At 46.2% G+C, this 20,990-nt stretch overlaps 1 protein-coding gene across 4 annotated transcripts; it reads right to left on the reverse strand.

The window, feature by feature from the left end:
• Positions 1 to 3,713: 3,713 nt before the first annotated feature.
• Positions 3,714 to 20,190, reverse strand: LOC309347485 (maestro heat-like repeat-containing protein family member 7). 4 transcript variants are annotated; one of them, XM_081872114.1, is made up of 4 exons: positions 5,987 to 6,739; positions 5,759 to 5,894; positions 4,930 to 5,025; positions 3,714 to 4,170 (listed from the first exon to the last, which is right to left on the reverse strand). In XM_081872114.1, exons 1-4 carry the CDS (start codon positions 6,082 to 6,084, stop codon positions 4,003 to 4,005), a joined length of 498 nt encoding a protein of 165 aa, XP_081728240.1. In that variant the 5' UTR covers positions 6,085 to 6,739; the 3' UTR covers positions 3,714 to 4,002. The 4 variants fall into 4 exon arrangements, 3 of the variants coding, with proteins under 3 accessions (XP_081728240.1, XP_081728241.1, XP_081728239.1); XM_081872115.1 differs by lacking the exons at positions 3,714 to 4,170; positions 5,759 to 5,894; positions 5,987 to 6,739 and adding exons at positions 6,756 to 6,875; positions 8,001 to 8,128 and having other exon boundaries at positions 4,383 to 5,025; XM_081872113.1 differs by lacking the exon at positions 3,714 to 4,170 and having other exon boundaries at positions 4,383 to 5,025.
• Between the last annotated feature and the right edge of the window lie 800 nt (positions 20,191 to 20,990).

A 20,990-nucleotide genomic window follows, 5' to 3' on the forward strand; every position in this document is an offset into this window, starting at 1 on the left:
AAAAGGAGAATCTTGTTGTGAGCAAAGTGAGGAAAGGGGGAGCCGTAACCCTACAGAGGCCAATAGTGGATTACTACTTGAGGCCCTACATGATGACAACTAGGAGAAGTAAATATTTGGAGATGGAAGCCTGGTTTGGCCTGGAAGATGAAAGATGGAGAGATCACCCTATGTGGAGATCAAATGACCTTTGGAATATAAATCCGAGCCAGGTGGAGATTGGAAGATTGGAGCTTTGGGGGCCTTTGGATTTGAAAAGAGTGTGAAACAAGATTTGGAATACTTTATAGGCCCTACTTTTAACTATGGAAGTTTGGCAGGAAGTAATATGATGACTGTTGGGTTGGGGCTTCCCCAAGATCTGATTTTCAACATTAAAGACTATCAAAAAGACTGGCAGAGGGGACAGGGGAGAGACTTAAGAGCCTCGGATTTAAGATCTCCGGGCTAATGGTTTTCCGAGATTAATGGAACTATTGAGGGGCTGAAACCGGGGAGGGGATTTGGTGAAAGAAAATTGGGAATCTAAAGTATATATAATATAAATTTGTTTTTTTTTAATGAGAGATGGGAAAATAGCGGAATTGAATTTTTTCTTTGACCTTAGGGGAAATGTCTTAAGAATAAGTACAGATATATAAGTTTTAATGGGAAATAAGATTAAACAAAGTTAAAGTGGATGATAACTTGGTGAAGGAAAGAATGGAAAATTACAGTATATTAAGATAAGATATGAGGATAAAATTAAGATCAAGGATGTGTTGAAATATTTATATGAATTAAAATATAAAGAGGGGAAGTATAGTATGTTAAGATAAACTATTAGGATAAAAACAAGGTTGGAAGGATTTGCTAGAATATCTAACAGAATTAGAATACAAAAATGGGAGGCATGAGGAAGTCAAGGAAATAAGTGATTGCAACTAAGCGAGTTAAAGGTTTGATTTGCTTTTTTTCTTTCTTTTCTTTTTACCTTTGTTTTTTATCTTTCTTTTTTCTGTATTTTGATATATGTATTTTTTTTATTCTTATTTTCTTTTTTGACTGTATTTTTTCTTATTTTTTTGTAACCTTTAAAATCTTAATAAAAATTTATTTTAAAAAAATAACGGCACGATTAATGGGCGAGTTGGATAGAAGGGAGGCTTGTGCCATAAGCACTCCTATTTCCAGAAACAATGAGGAACGCCATATGCAAACTTGTGTTGATACGACTGCATTTAAAGCTGCAAAGCGTTGTTGGTTCTGCAATAAGCAGGGACATTTTGCAAAGGACTGCAGATCCAAAAGAAAGCAAAGTACTCCCAAGTCTGTTTCTGTTCGTCAGTCACAGTCATCAGCCCAGCAGCCGACATTGTACCGTAAAGACAGAAACGAGCCGCGAGCTTTTCATGCTCGGACTACAGATCGTAAAAGAAATAAAGGTGCCAAGTGGAAGTCTTTTATTGTGGACTCAGGAGCATCTCAGCACATTTGCAACAATCGAAGCTTGTTTATTTCTTTCGAAGAGGAAATTGGTAATGTACATTTAGCCAATTCACAAGTCTTGCAGTCGCTTGGCAGGGGTACTATTAAACTTGACTCTTTAAACATTACGATAGCGAACTGCATTTACTGCCCGTCAGTGGACAATTTATTGTCAGTAAGAAGTTTTGCTCGTCAAGGCATAACTGTGCGTTTCTTAAAGTCAATGTGTGAGTTTTTCAATGGGAACAAATGTCTATTGTATGCCCGGGACTCTGATTATATAGACTGTATTTTCACACCTACTCCCAATCGCCTATAAATTGCAGAGCAGCACAGTCAAGCCAGGGGTTGAGGAGTGTAAGGCCACATTCCGGGTGTGTCCATGAAGCACACAGAATTCTGGGACACCTGAATTTTGCTGATGTAATTAAGACAAAGAATATTGTTAATGGCCTAAACTTAAAACCATGTAAATTCTTTATGCAATGTCTATCCTGTTGCAAGAATAAGATTAAGGTTGCACGCAAGGGTAGGTGCTCAGATAGGAAAATAACTGAGCCATTTGAGCATGCACATTGTGATTTAGTTGGGCCACTCCCACCATCATTAGGAGGTTCTAAGTACTGGCTTACCCTGATAGACCAGTATAGTAGATATTGTTGGACTTATGCAATAGCTGAGAAGTCCCAAGCATTTGAGAAGTACAGAGCTTTTTGCAACTGGGTAAAAATGCATTTTAACAAACAAATTAAGTATCTGTTTTCTGACCGGGGCGGGGAATTTTTTTCTGAGGCACAGGGGCCTACTCACAAGTTATCTTGCCCCCGAAGTCCCTGGCAAAATGGGCTTGTTGAAGTTGTGCAGCATGACCTGCAGGCAGGGGTTAAAACTTATCTGTACGATGCTAATCTGCCCAAAGTCTTTTGGGCTGAAGCGCTCAATGCCTTTTGTTACGTTAGAAATTGCAGTTATCATTCTGGTTTAGATGTCACCCCGTATGAGAAGCTGTTTAAAAAATGCCCTAATCTGAAATACCTACGCATTTGGGATTCAGATGTAATTATGCATTATCCCGCTAAGCAGAAATTGGGTGAGTGTAGTGTTCTGAGAAAATTAATGGGCTACCAGAAGGGGGCGTACAGAATTTACATACCAGCAACTGGCAAATTTCATATTACCAGAAGCATGATACAAACTGTAAATTGGAATGGCGTTGCTGTTTTCCAAGATACTAACGGTATAAATGATACTGAGGAAGAAGAGGAAGCAGCAGCAGCAGCAGGAAATGGTGCTTCTGAATTAATGGAACAAGAGAAAAAGCCTGTTGAATCTGATAATTTGTTTGATGATTTAAAGTCACAGGCACCCGAGGGGAGGTTAGATTCTCTTGAGTTTTCTGACCGTGATCTTAGCCTACAGGCACCTCTTTAGTCTGACAATGATGATTTACAACCTGAAACTAGTAGTTTACTTAGTCCCATTAAGTCTGAGGAGTCTGACTCTCCTTCCGGACTAAGACGTTCAGATAGAAAGAGACAGAAGCCACAACGTTTTGCAGATGAACTTTTAAATACTGTGTATGCCAATAAGGCGGTTTTTGAGCCAAAAAGCTACGATGATGTTCAGAATTTACCTAAGCACCAAGTAAATTGGTATAAAGCTATCAACTCTGAGATAGCTTCTTTAAAAGAGCATAACACCTGGTCTCTTGTACCACAAACCCCAGAAATGAGACTTATTGATTCAAAATGGGTTTAAGAAAATGCAAATGGGAAGGAAACGCCTATGGTATGTGGTTTCACCTTTACAGGTGAAGATAAGCCATTTCCTAACAAAACTTTGTATCGTTCTGCTATAGGCAAGCTAAATTTCATTCAAAGAATCTCAAGACCAGATATAACTTATGCCTTTCACTTTCTGGCAAAATTTGTGGAAAAGCCCACTACGCAATGTTTCTCTGCTCTTAAGAGAGTGGTAATGTACCTTAAACATACCAAACATTATAGGTTGCAGTTTACATCATGTATTGACAAAGGTTTTGAAATTTTCTGCGATGCATCTCATGCAGTGGAACAAAATAATTGCAGGGGTGTGTCTGGTATGGTGTTTTGTTATAAAGGTTGTCCATTTGAATGGAAGTCCCAGACACAAACCATTATTTGTCTGTGTCAGCATTTGGGTGTAGTATATAAGGAGCAGCACCTAGTTTTCCCATTACCCTGGGGGATGGGTTGGTGGTTGGGTCTGGTTTGTTGTTGGTGTATTTAGTGTATAAGGAGTTTTTGTTTTTGTTATTAAAATCTTGTTTAAGTTATTTTTGAGTCCCTTTTTATGCATTGTCTCCCCAGCAAGCTCTCTGCAGTGCTACTATACTGCAAAAAGCTAACACTGGCACCTCTCAGGTGGGCACTATTGCCATTATAAGAGAACAAGGGTGGTGAGTTCATGGTGAGTCCTGGCACCTCTTTTTCTAGAAAAATAGCACTGGCTGGCACCTTCCCCTGGAATGGCCATGCCATACAGCTTTCATCTAGTTCACACCTGAACTTTCCAACGCAATACGATTTGAAATTGCAGCGTTAAGCCTTGGTCACTCACATCAAAGTCCAAATGCTCGGAGACATATTTCAGGAGTACGTTGGTGGTCTTGACTGCTCTTTGCCTCTCACTGATTTTTGTGGAGTCAATCCAGCCATTTGTGTGCTGCGGGAGAGAAATCATCGTCATCACATGGAAGGACAACCCTTAATCCAGGTTTGCAAATTCACAAAGCTTCATAGAGGGGACAAATTGCAAAAGGGGGTTGTTTTGTAAAGGAGAAAGTTTGCTGCAATTTGTTTATTATTATTATTATTATTAATAATAATAATAATAGCCCACCTTTTTCCCAGACAGGGACTCGAGGCAGCTTAGTAGAATTAGATATTAATTGGCTCTTGGGTTGCTTTTGTTTTATTATGCATTTTCTGTTCTGATTTTGTATTTTTATGTTGTGAACTGCCCTGCAATCTGTCATTGGTGTGTTTGTGTGTGTGATAATTACAACAATACAACATACACCTCACCACAGCCATAGCAATGGAATGCAGGAAGCATCCTTAGACCAAGCCCAGCCATTGATCCACAGGTAATGAGGACTGGCAGTTGGCCCTTTGGCCTTTCAGACAGAGAGCCTTTTCACAGCCCCACCTGGAGTGCTGAGGACTGAACCGGGGACCTTGGGCATGCAAGACAGATGCTCTGCCCCGAGCCACGGCCCTTCCCCACAGGCCATCAGCAGAGGACATATCTTGTGTGCCTTGCACAAGCATTGCTAGCAGAACAGAGGCCCACTTGACCATCAGCACCCACAACCAGCGAGTTGGCCACAGATGCCCCCCGTGCAATCATTTCAAGAGGGTCTGTCCTCCGGCATGGGAGCTGCTGCTTCCCCCTGCTCTGACACCTTGGGGACTCCCTTACCACTAATATCTTCTGCAGCGTCTCCAGAGAGGGGGCCTCCGACAGCAAGCTGGTGAGCATGTTGAGCCAGATGTCGATAGTTTGTTGATAACAGTCCTGGAAGGAGAGAAGCAAAAGCAGTTAGAAGCTGAAGACCCCCATGGAAATCCCATATGCTCTGGAGCCTTCTAGTCCAAATTCGTAACAAAGCTTATGCAGGGGTTCAAGCAAGGCACACAAAGAGTCATAAACATCAAACGTTTCTTGATGTATATAAGGTTACAGGTCATGTGATATAAAGATACAGGACTCCACACTGGGCTCAACTTCCTTGGGGTGTTCCAAGGCAGAGGGCCTTCTTGGTGGTGGGGCCCACCCCGTGGAACACCCTCCTATCAGATGTCAGAGAGATACATCATTATACTTCCATCTGAAGACATCTGAAGGCAGCCCTGCATAGGGAAGTTTTAAATATTTGATGTCTGGCTGTGTTTTAATTTGTTGGAAGCCGCCCAGAGTGGCTAGAGTAACCCAGTCAGATGGGCAGCATATAAACAAACAAGCAAACAAATAAAATTAAATGCAGCGTAGGAGGGAGGCATGAGAGTCACAAAATGCAGGCATGCAGGAATCATTCGTGGATGCATTCTAGCCAAAGGTGAAATGCAATAAATATGGAAACAGGATTAAAATCAAAAATATACACCCCAAGTCTCTGGCTGTTACATCATTGTGATGGGTCAAGTGTCTCGGGCAGCATTCTTTGCAGCTTACACGGCTCAGACTCTTTGCCCTCAAATCCTTTAACCTGGCAACCCCATTTTCCTCCAGAAGCAGAAGGTCCAGTCACCTGGCTCTGTGTTGCCGGCACGGAGCTCCCGGCTTTGACCTTCGTAACCTGCAATGATGGCAATTGGAAGACCTTCCTGGTGGTTTTTTGTAGCAGCTGAGACCGGAGCAGGGGGTCCATGCGTGGTCTCAAGGCACTGAAAAGAGAAAGAAGGGGAGAGGAAAGGATCAGCACCCAGCAGTCCATAAACCTGGTGAAGAAATATGTACTGTGTCTGGCCGTACTTACGTCATGCGAATGATCGTTTCCATTGCGGGCTGTAAGATGGTGAGTGATGCCATTGGCTCCTCTTTGATGACCTCCTGTGGTGGGGAAGCACACAGCATGTCAGGGAACTGGAGGCGCCATCCCTGCCACCACCACACCAAGCCCTGAGTTGTGCTCTCTATCCAGCCCACTTGACAACTTCTTTGCAATTGGCAAGTGGGTCCTCCTAGGGGAGGAGAGTGGGCTTCCTGGATCTGGGAATAAGATCCCTTTTTCTCCTGGGCAGAGCTCTACCGCATAAGAACAGCATAAGATCAGCCTTCTGGACCAGGCCAAGGGCCCATCTAGTCCAGCATCCTCACAGCATTCTCACAGTGGCCAACCAGACGTCTGTGAGAAACCAGGGAGCAGACCATGAGCCCAAGAGCCCTCTCCCCGCCTGTGGCTTCCAGCAACTATATTCAGAAACATTGCTTCCTTCCTCTGTGGAGGTAGAACATAGCAATCATGGCTGGGAGCCATTGACAGCCCTCTCCTCCTGGGAGAACCTAGCCTCTTTTACTTAGGCACTGGTGACATCCTGCTGAGGTTGCCACAATGTAGGGCTGCCTTTCAAGTGGGTTTGGAAACTTGAGTTGGAGCAGAACGTGACCACCCAGAAATGGTTTGGGGCCAGATGATCAGAACATGCAACCCAGAGCTAGACCTACACAGCTATTTTTAAGAAAAAACGCTCTGAAAAGAAACCCCAGGAGATTCCCCCTCTTTTTTTCTTTTTCTTTTTACTCACTGTGATGCAGAAGGTGAGCTCGTCTTTGTGGGGGAAGGTGACATATCCCACATTCAATTGCACAAGCGCCTTGGTTGTTAGAGTTGCTGCCTTCATAAAGCTCTTCTTCAAAGCCTCATTCTGAAAGGAGAAGGGATTTTATAAAATTGAGTTTGAATCAAAATCACAAGGAAACATAAAGCCACACTGACCCTAATCCTAATTCTAATCCTTACCCTAACACTAACCCAATCCAAAAACAAAAAATTCCTTCCAGTAGCACCTTAAAGACCAACTAAGTTAGTTCTAGGTATGAGCTTTCGTGTGCATGCACACTTCTTCAGATACCAATCCAAAAATTAACCCTAACCCAGAAGTGGTCTTGTTAGATAGTTAAATTCATGTTAAATTGCTGTTTTAGGGTTTCTTTAAAAAAAGTCTGGAACAGATTAATCCATTTTGCATTACTTTCTATGGGAAAGCATGCCTTGGTTTGGAACGCTTTGGTTTCAGAATGGATTAAGTTTGAGAACCAAGGTACCGCTGTAATGCCCCATCTGGTCCTAAGTGTGGAGCCAGTATACACCCCAGTCTACAACCCTTCGGTGGATGAAGCCAAAAACCCTGCCCTAGGGCACAGTCTGAAGGCATGTGGTGCAAGGACCTTGATGGAGCTCAGGAGGTCTGCTCAGTGCCTGGATGGTGACCACGGGGGAAATGGTTGCACACCTCCTGGAGACGTATGACAGGAGAAAGGCAGAATATACCATATTTTTTCGAGTATAAGACACCCCCTATTTTGGGGGACTCCAAATTAAGAAAATGGGGAAAGGATTGCCCAGAGTTGCTGAGCTTTTCGGGGGTAGGATTACCCACAGTTGTTCAGCTATTTGGGGGAGGGGATTCCAAAAATTGCTCACCCGCTGAACCTATGCTGCCACTCACACATGTCACAAAACCCACCTATTGTCTGTCCCTCGCCGGCAGAAGCCGCCAATCGCCTTCCCAATTTCCGCAGCGACAGCCAATCAACACCACCCCTTGCTGCAGCCACCAATAACGCACACAATAGCTGTTGACTATCTCCGGCTTGCAGCGGCAACCAAACCCACGTCCCCCCAATGCACTCTCTGTGTATAAGATGACCCTCATTTTTAAACATCATTTTTTAATAATAATAAAAAAAACCCTCGTCTTATACACGGAAAAGTATGGTATAGCTGAGAGAACAAACAACAGGAGTCCGTGTGATAATCAGAGCCATACCTTCCTGCTGTTCTGGAATTGGAAGAGGAGCTCCTCTGTGATGAGGTCTATAAAAAGGGGGAGGTCATCCTGCCGTGCCCCGGATGCCATTTGACCACAGCAAAGGATGACGGTGATACTGGCATTCGTCTCGCTGGTATTCTGGAGGGAAAGGATGGGGAAAGTGAGTTTGGGAACCTTAAGTGCAATTGGAGACAAATCACCATTTAGTTGGGACCTTTTAGCAGCTGGGAAAATATTAGTAGTCAGTAAGTTGTTGTGCGAAAGGTGGAGGGCACAAGGAGAAGGGGACAACAGAGGACGAGATGGCTGGACAGCGTTCTTGAAGCTACCAGCATGAGTTTGACCAAGCTGCGGGAGGCAGTGGAAGACAGGAGTGCCTGGCGTGCTCTGGTCCAGGGGGTCACGAAGAGTCGGACACGACTAAACGACTAAGCAACAACAACTTGTTGTGCAGACTTACAAATTTTGTATTTTTTTTCCTCCAGGAAACTCAAACTGCTGGCAAGCCAGGGCTCCCCCACCCTATATATGTGCATCGGGTTCTTCCTGCCTAAATATAGAGCCTGACATTTGACCCTATTGAATTTCATTTTGTTAGTTTGGGCCCAGTTCTCCAATCTGTTAAGGTTATCTTGAATCCCGATTCTGTCTTCTGTGGCATTGGCTACCCTTCCCAGTTTGGTGTCATCTGCAAATTTGATGAGCATCCCCTCAATTCCTTCATCCAAGTCTTTTATTTTTAAAAAAGTGGAACAACAACAGGCCAGGACAGAACCCTGTGACACCCCACTGGTCACTTTTTCCCCAGGATGATGAGGAACCATGAAGGTGTTCTCTTTGGGTTCGGTCAGTCAACCAGGGAGAAAGTGCAGGACAGTGTAGGGTAGACTGACCACTGGTGCTCTTTTCCATGGGAGCTGCTTTTTAAAAATTAAAATGAACCAGGTGGATCTGCTCATCTTCTCCATAGTGAGGGTTGGGAAATTTCCTTGGTCATTTACCAACTCACAGCAAAAATCCAGAGGTACCACACTCCTGGGTTTCATTTCTCTTGGATGGCAGAGCACAAGAGAGTTCAGGGCTGCGTTCAGATGTAACAATAAACCAGAGGGCATCAACATAGGTTGGCCTCTAGCTCCCATCAGCCTCAGCCAGCATGGCCAGAGGTCAGGAGGGATGGGAGTTGCAGTCTGTAGCATCTGAAGGGCACCATTTTGGTTACCTCTGTGATAAACTATGGTTTATTATTGTGTGAATGAGCCTTGGACTCATCGGCTCCTGCTCCCTTGAGGGAAGCTTGAGGGAAGTTAACTGAAAGTGGAAGGAAAAGGATCTGATCTCCTTCCAGCTGGGTTGGAGAATTGGAGAGTCGGGGGCACATGACCCCAAGGCCCCCTCAGGTTATGGAACTGTTAGATCCGCACGCAGTTACTATGCCTTGTGAGATAAGATGGCGCCCAGTACACTTCTGCTGCGCCGATGGACGTCTGTGCCGATAGAAAACTTGAGCTCCCTTAGCTCTCTTAGCATAGTCCTTAGCAGAGTTTTGCAGCGGCAGAAACTGTTGCCTTGTGTGTGGATAATAAATCAGACTGAATGCAGGCTTCTTGCTAAACTCCAACAGTCTTTTAATGAGTAGAAAAACATCATAAATCAGCCCGGCGAAAGAGCAGACATCCTTTCGCCTCTCAGCCAAAAATGAAAGGAAACTCACACACAAAGAAAGATTCCCGTATGTGAACATAACCACGCCTCAGAATGTGAGACGTCACACAGAACTGTTTAACCCTGTAAGTTCTGATTCTCCTCACATGCCTTTGTAATAATTCGCTTAATTGACAAATATATGGAGGTGAACACAGAGAGCGACACTCAACTATGCTTTGCTTCAAGTAGACCTGTCGAAATGAATGGGTCTAGTCATCTTCATTAAATTCAGTGGGTCTACTCTAGAACATAGTTGAATGGGGCCAGCAGGCACTCCCGTAAGGCAGAAGAACCCTTGCACGAGAGCAAATTTGGCAGGGGGTGCAGCTGAAACCTCTCCCCTCTTTCTCTCTGCCTCTCCCAGCCTGCCGCCTGCCTTCTCTCTTGGGTTCTGCTCCCTCCCCTCAGTTGGAGAGGGGTCCCCTCTTCCAAACTCTAAGAGGTTCTTCATTCAAAGCTTTCTGACAGCAGAACACTCTCCCTTGGGAGGTTGTGGACTCTTCTTCGTTGGAGGTTGGATGGCCATCTCTCAGGGATGCTTAAGATTCCTGCATTGGAGGGGGTTGGACTAGATGACCCTTGGGATCCCCATTAGCTTCCACTATTGAAGAAATGCCAACCAACCATCTGACAACCAACCTAAAAACAGGGGTCAGTGTACTTTGGGGGGTGACCAATGGTTTCTAACGAATCTGTTTGACTGACTGACTGAGCCAAGGGATCAGTTCAGATCTAGGATCTGGAGCCACAGAGACAGGACTGCTGGAGCCCACTTCAGAAGGATGACTGAGACATACCCACAGAGGAAGCTGTCTGGCTTCCATACTGAGAGCAGATCCAATTGCCTTTTTGGAATGGTAAGGATCCCATCCCTTGAAAAAGAGCATGTTTGGAAATGGGGCAGGATTCGTTCTTTTCCAACATGCTTTGGTGTGGATGTAAAGAGCCGCTAAGGATCCAATCCGCCAGGATCTTCGTCTAACCATTGGCCATGCTGTCAGGGGCTGATGGGAGTTCCAATTCAAAACACACGGATGGGGAAGGGGCACCAGGCTGGGGATGGCTGACCTACACTCTTGCTACGCTCCTTCCTCACTTCACACCCTTACCTCAGACGTCTCAGTATTCCTTGCAATGGCTGCGTGGCCGAAGTCCCGCACTGCCATCAGCACCTGTGAAATATGGGTGCTTGAAGCCACACCGATAGCCTCAGAAATTCCCTAGGGAGAATGAGGCACGTCAAACATGTCATTTTCTTGATTGCAATTAGTGATAATAATAATAATAAATTTTATTTATATCCCACCCTCCCCAGCCAAAGCTGGGCTCAGGGCGGCTAACAACAATTAAATAGTACAACATTCTAAAAACATTTCATTATAAAAATTAAATAAAATCAATTAAAATGAAATTGATGGCAACCATTAAGCTAAGCTGATCATGAGGGATGGAGGATAAATGTGATTCTGTAAGCAGATTCCTGTGAAATGTGGGGAACCAAATTTAAGAATGGAGAAATGAGACACTTAGAGAACCAATTTGAAGAGATCCTTTCATCCCGGATAATAATAGGGGTGGTTTGAAGAACGATATTTCTGTGGATTCTGATGTGAACTGACCAGACCACACCTCCCAGACTCGTGCAGCTTGCAACGCAAGGATGCCTTGCATTCTGACATTTTCAAATCTTGTGATACAGTTCTTGGCTTCATTAAATACTCAACTACATTAAAATGCATCATTTATTCCCTGGAAGTATTTGTAATCCACCGCTCACCCAAAGGCGCCAGAGCAGGAATATGCACCATCTAAACCAGGGTGCTCCAGTTTCTCATACCAAGTGGGCCACAAGAGTAGTTCAGCACAGAACCTGTGGGCCGCACACTGACTTGTCGTGTGGGAGAGGGGAGCAAGGCCAAAATCTGACACACACGCCCCGGCCCGCATGCTGCCTTCCCAAAGGTAGGCAGGTGAGGCGCTGGGTTTTGGGAAGGAGGCACGAGGCTCTGGCGGGACCTAGAGCCTTCCCACCTTCTTGCCAAAGGTGGGAAAGAGCTAACTGAGGACCCTAGGACCCTGACAGATCACACCTGCCTCCTTCCCCAAGCCCAGCACCTCCTTACCCAGCTTTGGGAAGGCAGTGCAAGGCCTACAGGTGTGTAGGGGTGCCTCCAAGCTTGCTGAGGGCTGCCAAGAAAGGCATTGAGGGCCACTTGCTGGCTGCTCTGATCTAACCCAAAACTAAACAAATCTGCCCAGATATGTTGAATGCTGAAAAGCAGTTGCTCCTGTAAGAGGCTTTGAGGGGGTGAGTGGGTGGGTACAAAATCTTTGGAGGGAGGAAGGTCATGAGCAGAGACCAATCCGGAAATCAGGACAGAGGGCTGGTGGGGTAATGTCAGGGACTGGCTGGATGAGTAAGAGTGGGGGACCCTGGATTGTGGTGGTGGGACACTGGGGAGCAGCCTGGGGAGGCGCTTGAATCAGGAGGGTTCAGAAGGAGGAGGCTCTTCCAGGACAGTCTCCGTGTGAGCGCAGTCCCAGTCCCGCTGGCTCTCCTCCCCCCTGACATCCCACACATTCACTCACCTCTCTGTCTGCTTCCTCTTCGAGAGGCAACCTCAGGAGTAAGTGCAGGTACTGGTGGACTGTCTCTGCGCTCCTGGAATCCCGCAGCTTGAGTCCATAGTATCTATAGAGGGTGTTCTAAGGGTTGGGGAAGGTTTGGGTGAGTCACAGGGAGGAGACCCCACCAGCTACATCAACTGCTTTTGGAAAACCAAAGAATTTCAATTTTACCGTCTGAAAATGTCGGGTAATACTAAATAATAATAATAGATTGCAAGTACTAGGCAATTGTTTTAATGATTTGTATGCAATTTTACACATCTTCTGAATTCCCAAGTCACGTTACAACTCTTTAAAGGTAAAGGTAAAGGGACCCCTGACAATTAAGTCCAGTCGCAAACGACTCTGGGCTTAAAGCTCATCTCGCTTTAAGGCCGAGGGAGCCGGCATTTGTCCGCTTCCACAGACAGTTTTTCCAGGTCATGTGGCCAGCATGACTAAGCCGCTTCTGGCAAAACCAGAGCAGCACACGGAAATGCCGTTTACCTTCCAGCCGGAGCAGTACTGGCTTCAGCTGGGGAGGGTGGGATATAAATAAATTATTATTATTATTATTATTATTATTATTTACTTGCACTATGTGCTTTTGAACTGCTAGGTGGGCAGGATCTGGGGCCGAACAACGGGAGCTCACCCCATCGCAGGGATTCGAACCGCCGACCTTCCAATCGGCAAGCCCAAACGGCACAGTGGTTTAACCCACAGCACCACCCGCGTCCCTATTACAACTCTTTAGTACTCCTCATTTGGGGAATTTGAAAGTTGACAAGTTCAGCATGTCCTAATTGCTCTGCCTCCACTGTTGGAGGCAGGAATGCTTCTGAATACCAGTTGCTGGAAACCACAGGAAGGGGAGAGTGCTCTGTGTTCGAATTCTGCTTTCCAGTTTCCCATGGGCATCTGGTTGGCCACTGTGAGATAAGGATGCTGGTCTAACCCAGCAGCCTCATATTTCATTCTCATGACACACTTTTGTCCTAGATACGCTGACCCTAGGCTCTTCCCGCTTTTTTAGAGGACTAATACCTGCACCTGCAGCTTCTTACAGGTGTCCCCAGCCTCCCTCCACAGTAATGTGGTTGGCTGTCACCGGTTTAAAAGGGAAGCCTGTCCAATAGTGGTGGAGTGGTGTAGATGAGTGTGGAGTCTTTTTTTGCCTCAAGGCGCAGGTACTCTGTCTGATTAGATGAACTGCTTTTGTAGATATTTGTATATATATTTAGCTCACAATAATAAATACTGCACTAAAGAACCTAGGACTCTGAGCTTTCTGCTAAAAGCGCTGCGAGGAATTCGTGACAGGGTTATGGGCCCAGCACACTTCTGCTGCGCATGAGTACAGGTGGCTGTTATCTAGCCGTGGGTGCTGGAGGGGAGCTGCAGCAATGGAGCAGTCCAGAGCTGGCGTGCTGCTGGAGAAGCTGATGGCCATGAACTACAGCATCTGGTCAGTCCGCATGCAACACTTCCTCAAGCGTGAGGGCCTGTGGAAAGTGGTGGAAGATCCACCACAGCCCCCTGAGGAGGATGAAAAGGATGAGAAAGCCTTGGCTATGATCATCCTTGGAATGGACGACAGCCAGCTAGTCTACGTAGCTGATAAGGTGACAGCAAGTGAGGCGTGGGATGCGCTCAAGCTGTCCATGTGCGAGAGACATCTGGCTTGCTGATAACACTGACCAGGAGAACGTACCGGTGTCGGAAGACACCGGGGGACTCCCCGGTGAACCACCTAAAATTCCTTTGGACTTGCTGTAGACTTGATCACGCAAGTACCTTCTGCTATCCGGAGAGCAGAATAAACTCTTTCTTCTTTGAATCAACCTTGGTGTCATTTGGCTTCCTTCCTCCTGTCCCGGAGCAACGCAGACCCAATCAGTGAACTCCAATAAGGCTACAGATCCAATACTCTCTGTGGAAGTGCTGGGTCAGAATGACGCAGCAGTAATGTGATTGGCTGTCACCGGTTTAAAAGGGAAGCCTGTCCAATAGTGGTGGAGTGGTGTAGATGAGTGTGGAGTCTTCTTTTGCCTCAAGGTGCAGGTACTCTGTCTGATTAGATGAACTGCTTCTGTAGATATTTGTATATATATTGAGCTCACAATAATAAATACTGCACTAAAGAACCTGGGACTCTGAGCATTCCGCTAAAAGTGCCGCGAGGAATTCGCGACAAGGACTTACCTTGTTGTGTCCAGGCTTGGATGTCTTCTGCTGGGAATAAAATGAAGAAAAGTGTCATGTTTCTTGTCTAGAGAACAGTTGCCATCTATCTGCCACTTGTCTTCTCTAAAAAAACCCCACATGCCTAGAAATAGACTTCTTGCAAAAATCATTTGGAGTAAAATCTATTGCAATCAATCCTTCTTCTTTTTTAAAGTAACACTCCAAAGAAGATTCAATAAATCCTCTGGACTGGGAGACACACCATTCATTTAAAGCACTTTGTTTCTTGCCATGAACAAACAGAATCTAGGCATTGTGGCTATTACTATTATTTATTAAATTTCTGTACTGCCCTTCATCCGAAGATCACTGGCCGGTTTACAATATAAAAACTCAAAAATACATACCATAATAACAAACAGACAATACCACTCCCAGTATGATTATTTATTAAATTTTCTGTTGCAGAAAGTATTTGCTTGCCTGCTCTGCCAAATGCCCAGGCCTGGCAAATTAACTGCTCTTGAGAGCGAAGAGGAAATATTGGCCATATCAGGCACAATACAGTCACAAAAACTTTTACTGCACAATATCGGATTCTCAAACGTTCCAAGATATCGGGAACGATCAGTTGCAAAAGTTAAAGAAAAAAACATGCAACATTTCCTGGGGTCCAAGTCATCCCACCAAATCAAGTTCATGGATTGGTTCTTCTTCCGGTCTACAGATGCTGCACTGATCGCCTTCTCTGCTTCCCCAAATTTGCCTGGTCCTCTTTTCAAGCCCCACCAGGAGAAAGTCGTCTCTTGCATCTGCAAATAGGACCTTCCTCCAAGCTGGGCTCCCAATAGTTCAGGCGGAGGCAAACACGGCCCTCCAGCTGTTTGGGGACTCCAATGCCCATCACCCCTGACCCGCTGGTCCTGTTTGCTAGGGATGATGGGAGCTGTAGTCCCAAAACAGCTGGAGGGCTGGGTTTGCCTTTGCCTGTGATAGTTCATGGCAGTTCCCCTTCTACATGCTCCCACCAGCCCCAGGCAGCATATGGTCCAGAACATTTAGAGGGCACCAGGTTGGGGAATCCTGGTTCACGCTGCGCAACATCAGACCAGGGTGGCTAAAAATCAATGACCCCCTTTTTTAAAAATGGATTTCTTTGATTTAAATCACATTTTTTAAAAAATTAATTTGGATTTCTAAAATAAAATGCTTTTGGAGGAAAAATCTTCCAAAATATATTTTTCTTTTTAAGTTGCATTATAGTCCAACGGCTATTCACTGGGAAGTAAGGATTTATTTTAAGTTTTTCATATATGCTAAAATTCATTCTAAGAATTTTTTTTTTTAAAAAATTAACCACATCAGTTAACAAACATGGATATATATGCTATAATGTTATTGTTTTAGTTAAATAAATTGTTTAAAATCTAATTAAGAAAATGGTTATTTTTCTTCCAATAAGGTACAGCAGAAAAGTTGTCCAAATATACAGTGGTAGCTCAGGTTAAGAACGTAATTCTTTCCGGAGGTCCGTTCTTAACCTGAAACTGTTCTTAACATGAAGCACCACTGTTAGAGGTACCGGTTGGTTGCTTGACAGCAATCAGGAAATATGGCTCAAGAGTCGGTTTTCCAGCTTTCTTCTTAGTGATCAAAACCTTCAGAATGCAGAGCACTTCTATTCCATGTCTTGCTCATTCACGGGCAGAATCTGAGAGTGGGCGGCCCTTCAACCTTCCCCAGAAGAGTAATTTCTTGGCGCCCAGTCTGCGCCTCCCCTCTCTGCGCGGAAACCTACTGCGCAAGGAAGGCTTGGGTAATGGGGGACCCCCCTCCTCCCCGCTTTGCTCAGGCAAGGTGTCCTGGCACCGCCTTGCCTCCTCCAACCCCTGCATCTCCTCTCCTTCCTCCGCTGAGGAAGTGCTGCTTCCCACGATCTTTGGGGGCTCTCTGAAATCCACCCGGCTTTTCCCCTCTCGCCCCTGAGCCGATGGCAGTTCTTAACCCGAGGTACTATTTCTGGGTTAGCGGAGTCTGTAACCTGAAGCGTATGTAACCTGAAGCGTCTGTACGCAGTTAACTTATTATACCCCACAATAATTTCATAATTATGTGTCTATGCATTCCTAACAGTATAACCAAATCAGTAGTAAAAACTACTCTGGAAATTTATTATTCCCAAAATGAAACCTTCATCTGGTTGTAAATATTAAGATTATACAAGCAAGAATGTAAAAAGATGCTTTAAATCGATTTGATTTCAATCAAATCCACCCTGCATCACACACACCTGGGGAGGTGGCTGGAGGTGTTGGAGGATGGTCTCCAAAATCTCCCTTTCATCCATCATCTCCAAAGCTTCTCTGACGGTTCTTCCTCCCAGCATTTTCTTACCCACCAACAAGTACTCTAAGTTTTCATCAGAGAGTTCTTCAGAAAGAAAGAGAGAGAGAGAGAGAGAGAGAGAGAGAGAGAGAGGTGAGTAAATGAGGCGGATGAGAGGGAAAGGTACCGTGTTTTTCCATGTATAACACGCCCCCATGTATAAGACGCCCCCTATTTCTGGGCACTCAAAATTTAGAAAATGGGGGCAGATTGCCAAGACTTGCTAAGCTTTTTTGGGGAGGGGTTGCCCAGAGTGGTTGAGCTTTTTTTGGGGGGAGGGAGCCATTAATCAAATTGCACAATTGCAGGCAGGCATCAACCACCAAGTCACCTATCGTCTGCCAGTTGACAACAGCCCTTTCCACAGCAAAGAAATCATAGCTGGGAATCTCTTCCTGGCGGCTACAATCAAGCGCCCGTCCCCCCTCAGCACTCCCCCTGTAGAAGAGGAGCCCCAATTTGACACTTGATTTGGGGGGTAAAAAACCTCGTCTTATACATGAGAAAAGACGGCAAGTTCTTTCTCAGGGGGCTTCTCGCCTGTTGCAATGAGCGGGTGCATGCCATATCTGAACAGGGATCATAGAACTGTAGCGTCTGAGGGGACCTGCGGGGTCACCCAGTCCAACCCCCAACAATGCAGAACAGGGGCAGCCACCCGGAAGTCCCTGCTCCATGTTACACGCCTCTGAACAAGGAGGGGTGGGATGGGGGGGGGGGACTTCCACCCAGACATCAAGGAAACCAAGAGAGACCCTGACCTTGTATCATAATAATAATAATTTATTATTTATACTCCGCCCATCTGGCTGAGTTTCCCCAGCCACTCTGGGCGGCTGCCAATCAAGTATTAAAAACAATACAGCGTTAAATGTTAAAAACTTCCCTAAACAGGGCTGCCTTCAGATGTCTTTTAAAGATAGGGTAGCTACTTATTTCCTTCACATCTGAAGGGAGGGTATTCCACAGGGTGGGCGCCACTACCGAGAAGGCCCTCTGTCTGGTTCCCTGTAACCTTACTTCTCGCAATGAGGGAACCGCCAGAAGGCCCTCGGTGCTGGATCTCAGTGTCCTGGCTGAATGATGGGGGTGGAGAGGCTCCTTCAGGTATACTGGACCGAGGACGTTTAGGGCTTTAACACTTTGAATTGTGCTCGGAAACGTACTGGGAGCCAATGCAGATCTCTCAGAACCAGTGTTATTTGGTCCCGGCGGCCGCTCCCAGTCACCAGTCTAGCTGCCGCATTCTGGATTAATGGCAGTTTCTGGGTCACCGTCAAACGTAGCCCCACGTAGTCCAAGCGGGAGATAACTAGAGCATGCACCACTCTGGTGAGACAGTCTGCAGGCAGGGAGGGTCTCATCCTGCATACCAGGTGGAGTTGGTAGACAGCTGCTATGGATACAGAAGTAACCTGTGCCTCCATGGACAGCTGTGAGTCCAAAGTGACTCCCAGGCTGCGCAGGGGCACAGTTACCCCATTCAGGACCAGGGAATCCCCCACACCCGCCAGCCCCCTGTCCCCCAAAAACAGGACTTCAGTCTTGTCAGGATTCAACCTCAATCTGTTAGCCACCATCCATCCTCCAACCGCCTCCAGGCACTCACACAGGACCTTCACCGCCTTCACTGGTTCTGATCTAAAGGCGAGGTAAAGCTGGGTGTCATCTGCATACTGATGAACACCCAGCCCAAACCCCCTGATGATCTCTCCCAGTGGCTTCATATAGATATTAAAAAGCATGGGGGAGAGGACGGAACCCTGAGGCACCCCACACGTGAGAGCCCAGGGGTCTGAACACTCATTCCCCAACACCACTTTCTGGGCACGGCCCAGGAGAAAGGAGCAGAAGCACCGTATAACAGTGCCCCCAGCTCCCAGCCCCTCTAGACGGTCCAGAAGGATGTTATGGTCAATGGTGTCAAAGGCCGCTGAGAGATCCAGCAGAACTAGGAAACAGCTCTCACCTTTGTCCCTAGCCTGCCGGAGATCATCAACCAGTGCGACCAAGGCAGTTTCAGTCCCATGGTGAGGCCTGAATCCCGATTGGAAGGGATCCAAATGGTCTGTATCCTCCAGGCATGCTTGGAGATGTTCGGCAACCACCCGCTTAACCACCTTGCCCAAGAATGGTAAATTTGAGACTGGGCGATAGTTGGCCAAATTGGCTGGGTCTAAAAAAGTTTTTTTAAGAAGTGGTTTAATGACCGCCTCTTTCAGTGGGTCTGGGAAGGCTGCCTCACAGAGAGAAGCATTCACTACCCCGCAGAGCCCATCGCCCAGCCTTTCCCGGCTCGTTTTTATCAGCCAGGATGGGCAAGGATCAAGGAGACAGGTGGTTGGTTTCACTTGTCCAAGCAGCCTGTCCACATCCTCGGAGGTAACAGATTGGAATTGATCCCATGTAACAGGACTAGACAGAACTAGACAGTGCTACTCTCCCGCCCTGTCCCTGCTCCCACGGTGGAGTCTACCTCCTTCTGAATCTGAGCGACTTTATCTGCAAAAAACTTTGCAAAAGCACTGCAGGAGATCTTGGGGTCCCTACCAGGCCCTGGTGGTGCAAGTGGTTCTGATAGATTGTGAACCACCTGAAAAAGTCTCCCGCTGCTGTTTTCTGCATTGCCACTTGGTAGGCTTGACGCTGAGCTCTAGCCCGTGTCCAGTCTGATTCAGAGTGAGTTTTCCGCCACCGGCGCTCTAGCCGTCTCAACGATTCGCCCTCAGCTCTGGGGAAAACCACGGGGCTGTCCAGGCTCCATGCAATCAGAGAGGGCGCTTCGGAGCCAGACAGTCAATAGCCCTGGTTAACTCCGCATTCCAACGGGCCACCAGGGAATCAGCCGAGAGGCCACCAACTTGGGATAAAACATCCCCTACCGCTCTCTGGAAACCAGTTGGATCCATTAAGTAGCAGGGGCGGACCATCCGAATCAGTCCCACCTCCCTGCAGAGGGGAAGGGTCGCGGAGAAGTCCAGTTGCACCAGGAAGTGATCTGACCATGGCACTTCTTTTGTTTCGCTTTTAGTTAGTGTCAGATCACCAACATCCGTAGAGGTAAACACCAGGTCTAAGACCAAGGGGAACCCAAGAGGGATCTGGTTCTGCCTACTCACCTGGGAACGCTGGCCCAGAGTCCTCAAGGCTCTTCTTTTTTGAGGGCCGCTGCTGGCTTGGGTCTTGCTTCACCAGCCCTGGCAAGACTAGGGGTCTGGCCTCTGCCGGTCTGGCCTCTGCCGCTGATGGGGTAGGCTTTGCCAATGCCGGCAGTAGGGCAGGGGCCTCGTCCTCATATGAGGGGTAGATCTTTTGATTTCTCCTCCTGCCCTCTGTGGCTGATGTTGAAGGCTTTGCCAATGCCGGCAGTAGGGCAGGGGCCTCGTCCTCTTATGAGGGGTAGATCTTTTGATTTCTCCTCCTGCCCTCTGTGGCTGATGTTGAAGGCTTTGCCAATGCCGGCAGTAGGGCAGGGGCCTCGTCCTCATATGAGGGATAGATCTTGTTCTTCTTTTTTCTTTTTAGAAAAAAAGCCATCCTGCAAGATGCAAAAAGATTAGGAATTATTGGGAAATGATATATAATGAATTGAAAAAACTGTTTAAAAAGACTTTTGTTAAGAAACCAGAAGCATTCCTTCTAGGAATTTTAGACCAAGATGTAAAAAAAGAAAATTGGAAATTATTTATGCATGCAACAACAGCGGCAAGAATTTAATTAACACAAACTTGGAAGACAGAAGGAATTCAGGTCGGAGCGAAACAATATAAACTTAAAGCGTTTGCAGATGACCTAGTTTTGACTTTACAGGAGCCAGAATCTAGTACGAAAAAAGTATTACAACTGATTCAAGAGTTTGGTCGGGTGGCGGGATTTAAACTAAACAAACAGAAAACTAAGGTACTGGGAAAAAAATTGACAGTTACAGAGTCAGAATGGTTTCAGGAAGAGACAGAGTTAAACGTGGTTAAAAAAGTAAAATACCTAGGGGTAAACATAACAGCAAAGAATCTGAGCCTATTTAAGGATAATTATGAGAAATGCTGGTCAGAAATTAAGAGAGACTTAGAAAGTTGGACAAGACTGAAACTTTCTTTGTTG

Source organism: Podarcis erhardii, assembly GCF_964252035.2.
Source record: "Podarcis erhardii genome assembly, chromosome: 7".
NCBI lineage: Eukaryota > Metazoa > Chordata > Lepidosauria > Squamata > Lacertidae > Podarcis > Podarcis erhardii.

Bases quoted from the DNA above. Each gene is read 5' to 3' on its own strand.
- LOC309347485 (XM_081872113.1), bottom strand. From the start codon at position 6,084: ATGCTGTGTGCTTCCCCACCACAGGAGGTCATCAAAGAGGAGCCAATG. The intron at 5,895-5,986 runs GTAAGTACGGCC...TTCTCTTTTCAG, and splicing joins GAAACGATCATTCGCATGAC to TGCCTTGAGACCACGCATGG. The intron at 5,026-5,758 runs GTGACTGGACCT...CTCTCCTTCCAG, and splicing joins TGCCGGCAACACAGAGCCAG to GACTGTTATCAACAAACTAT.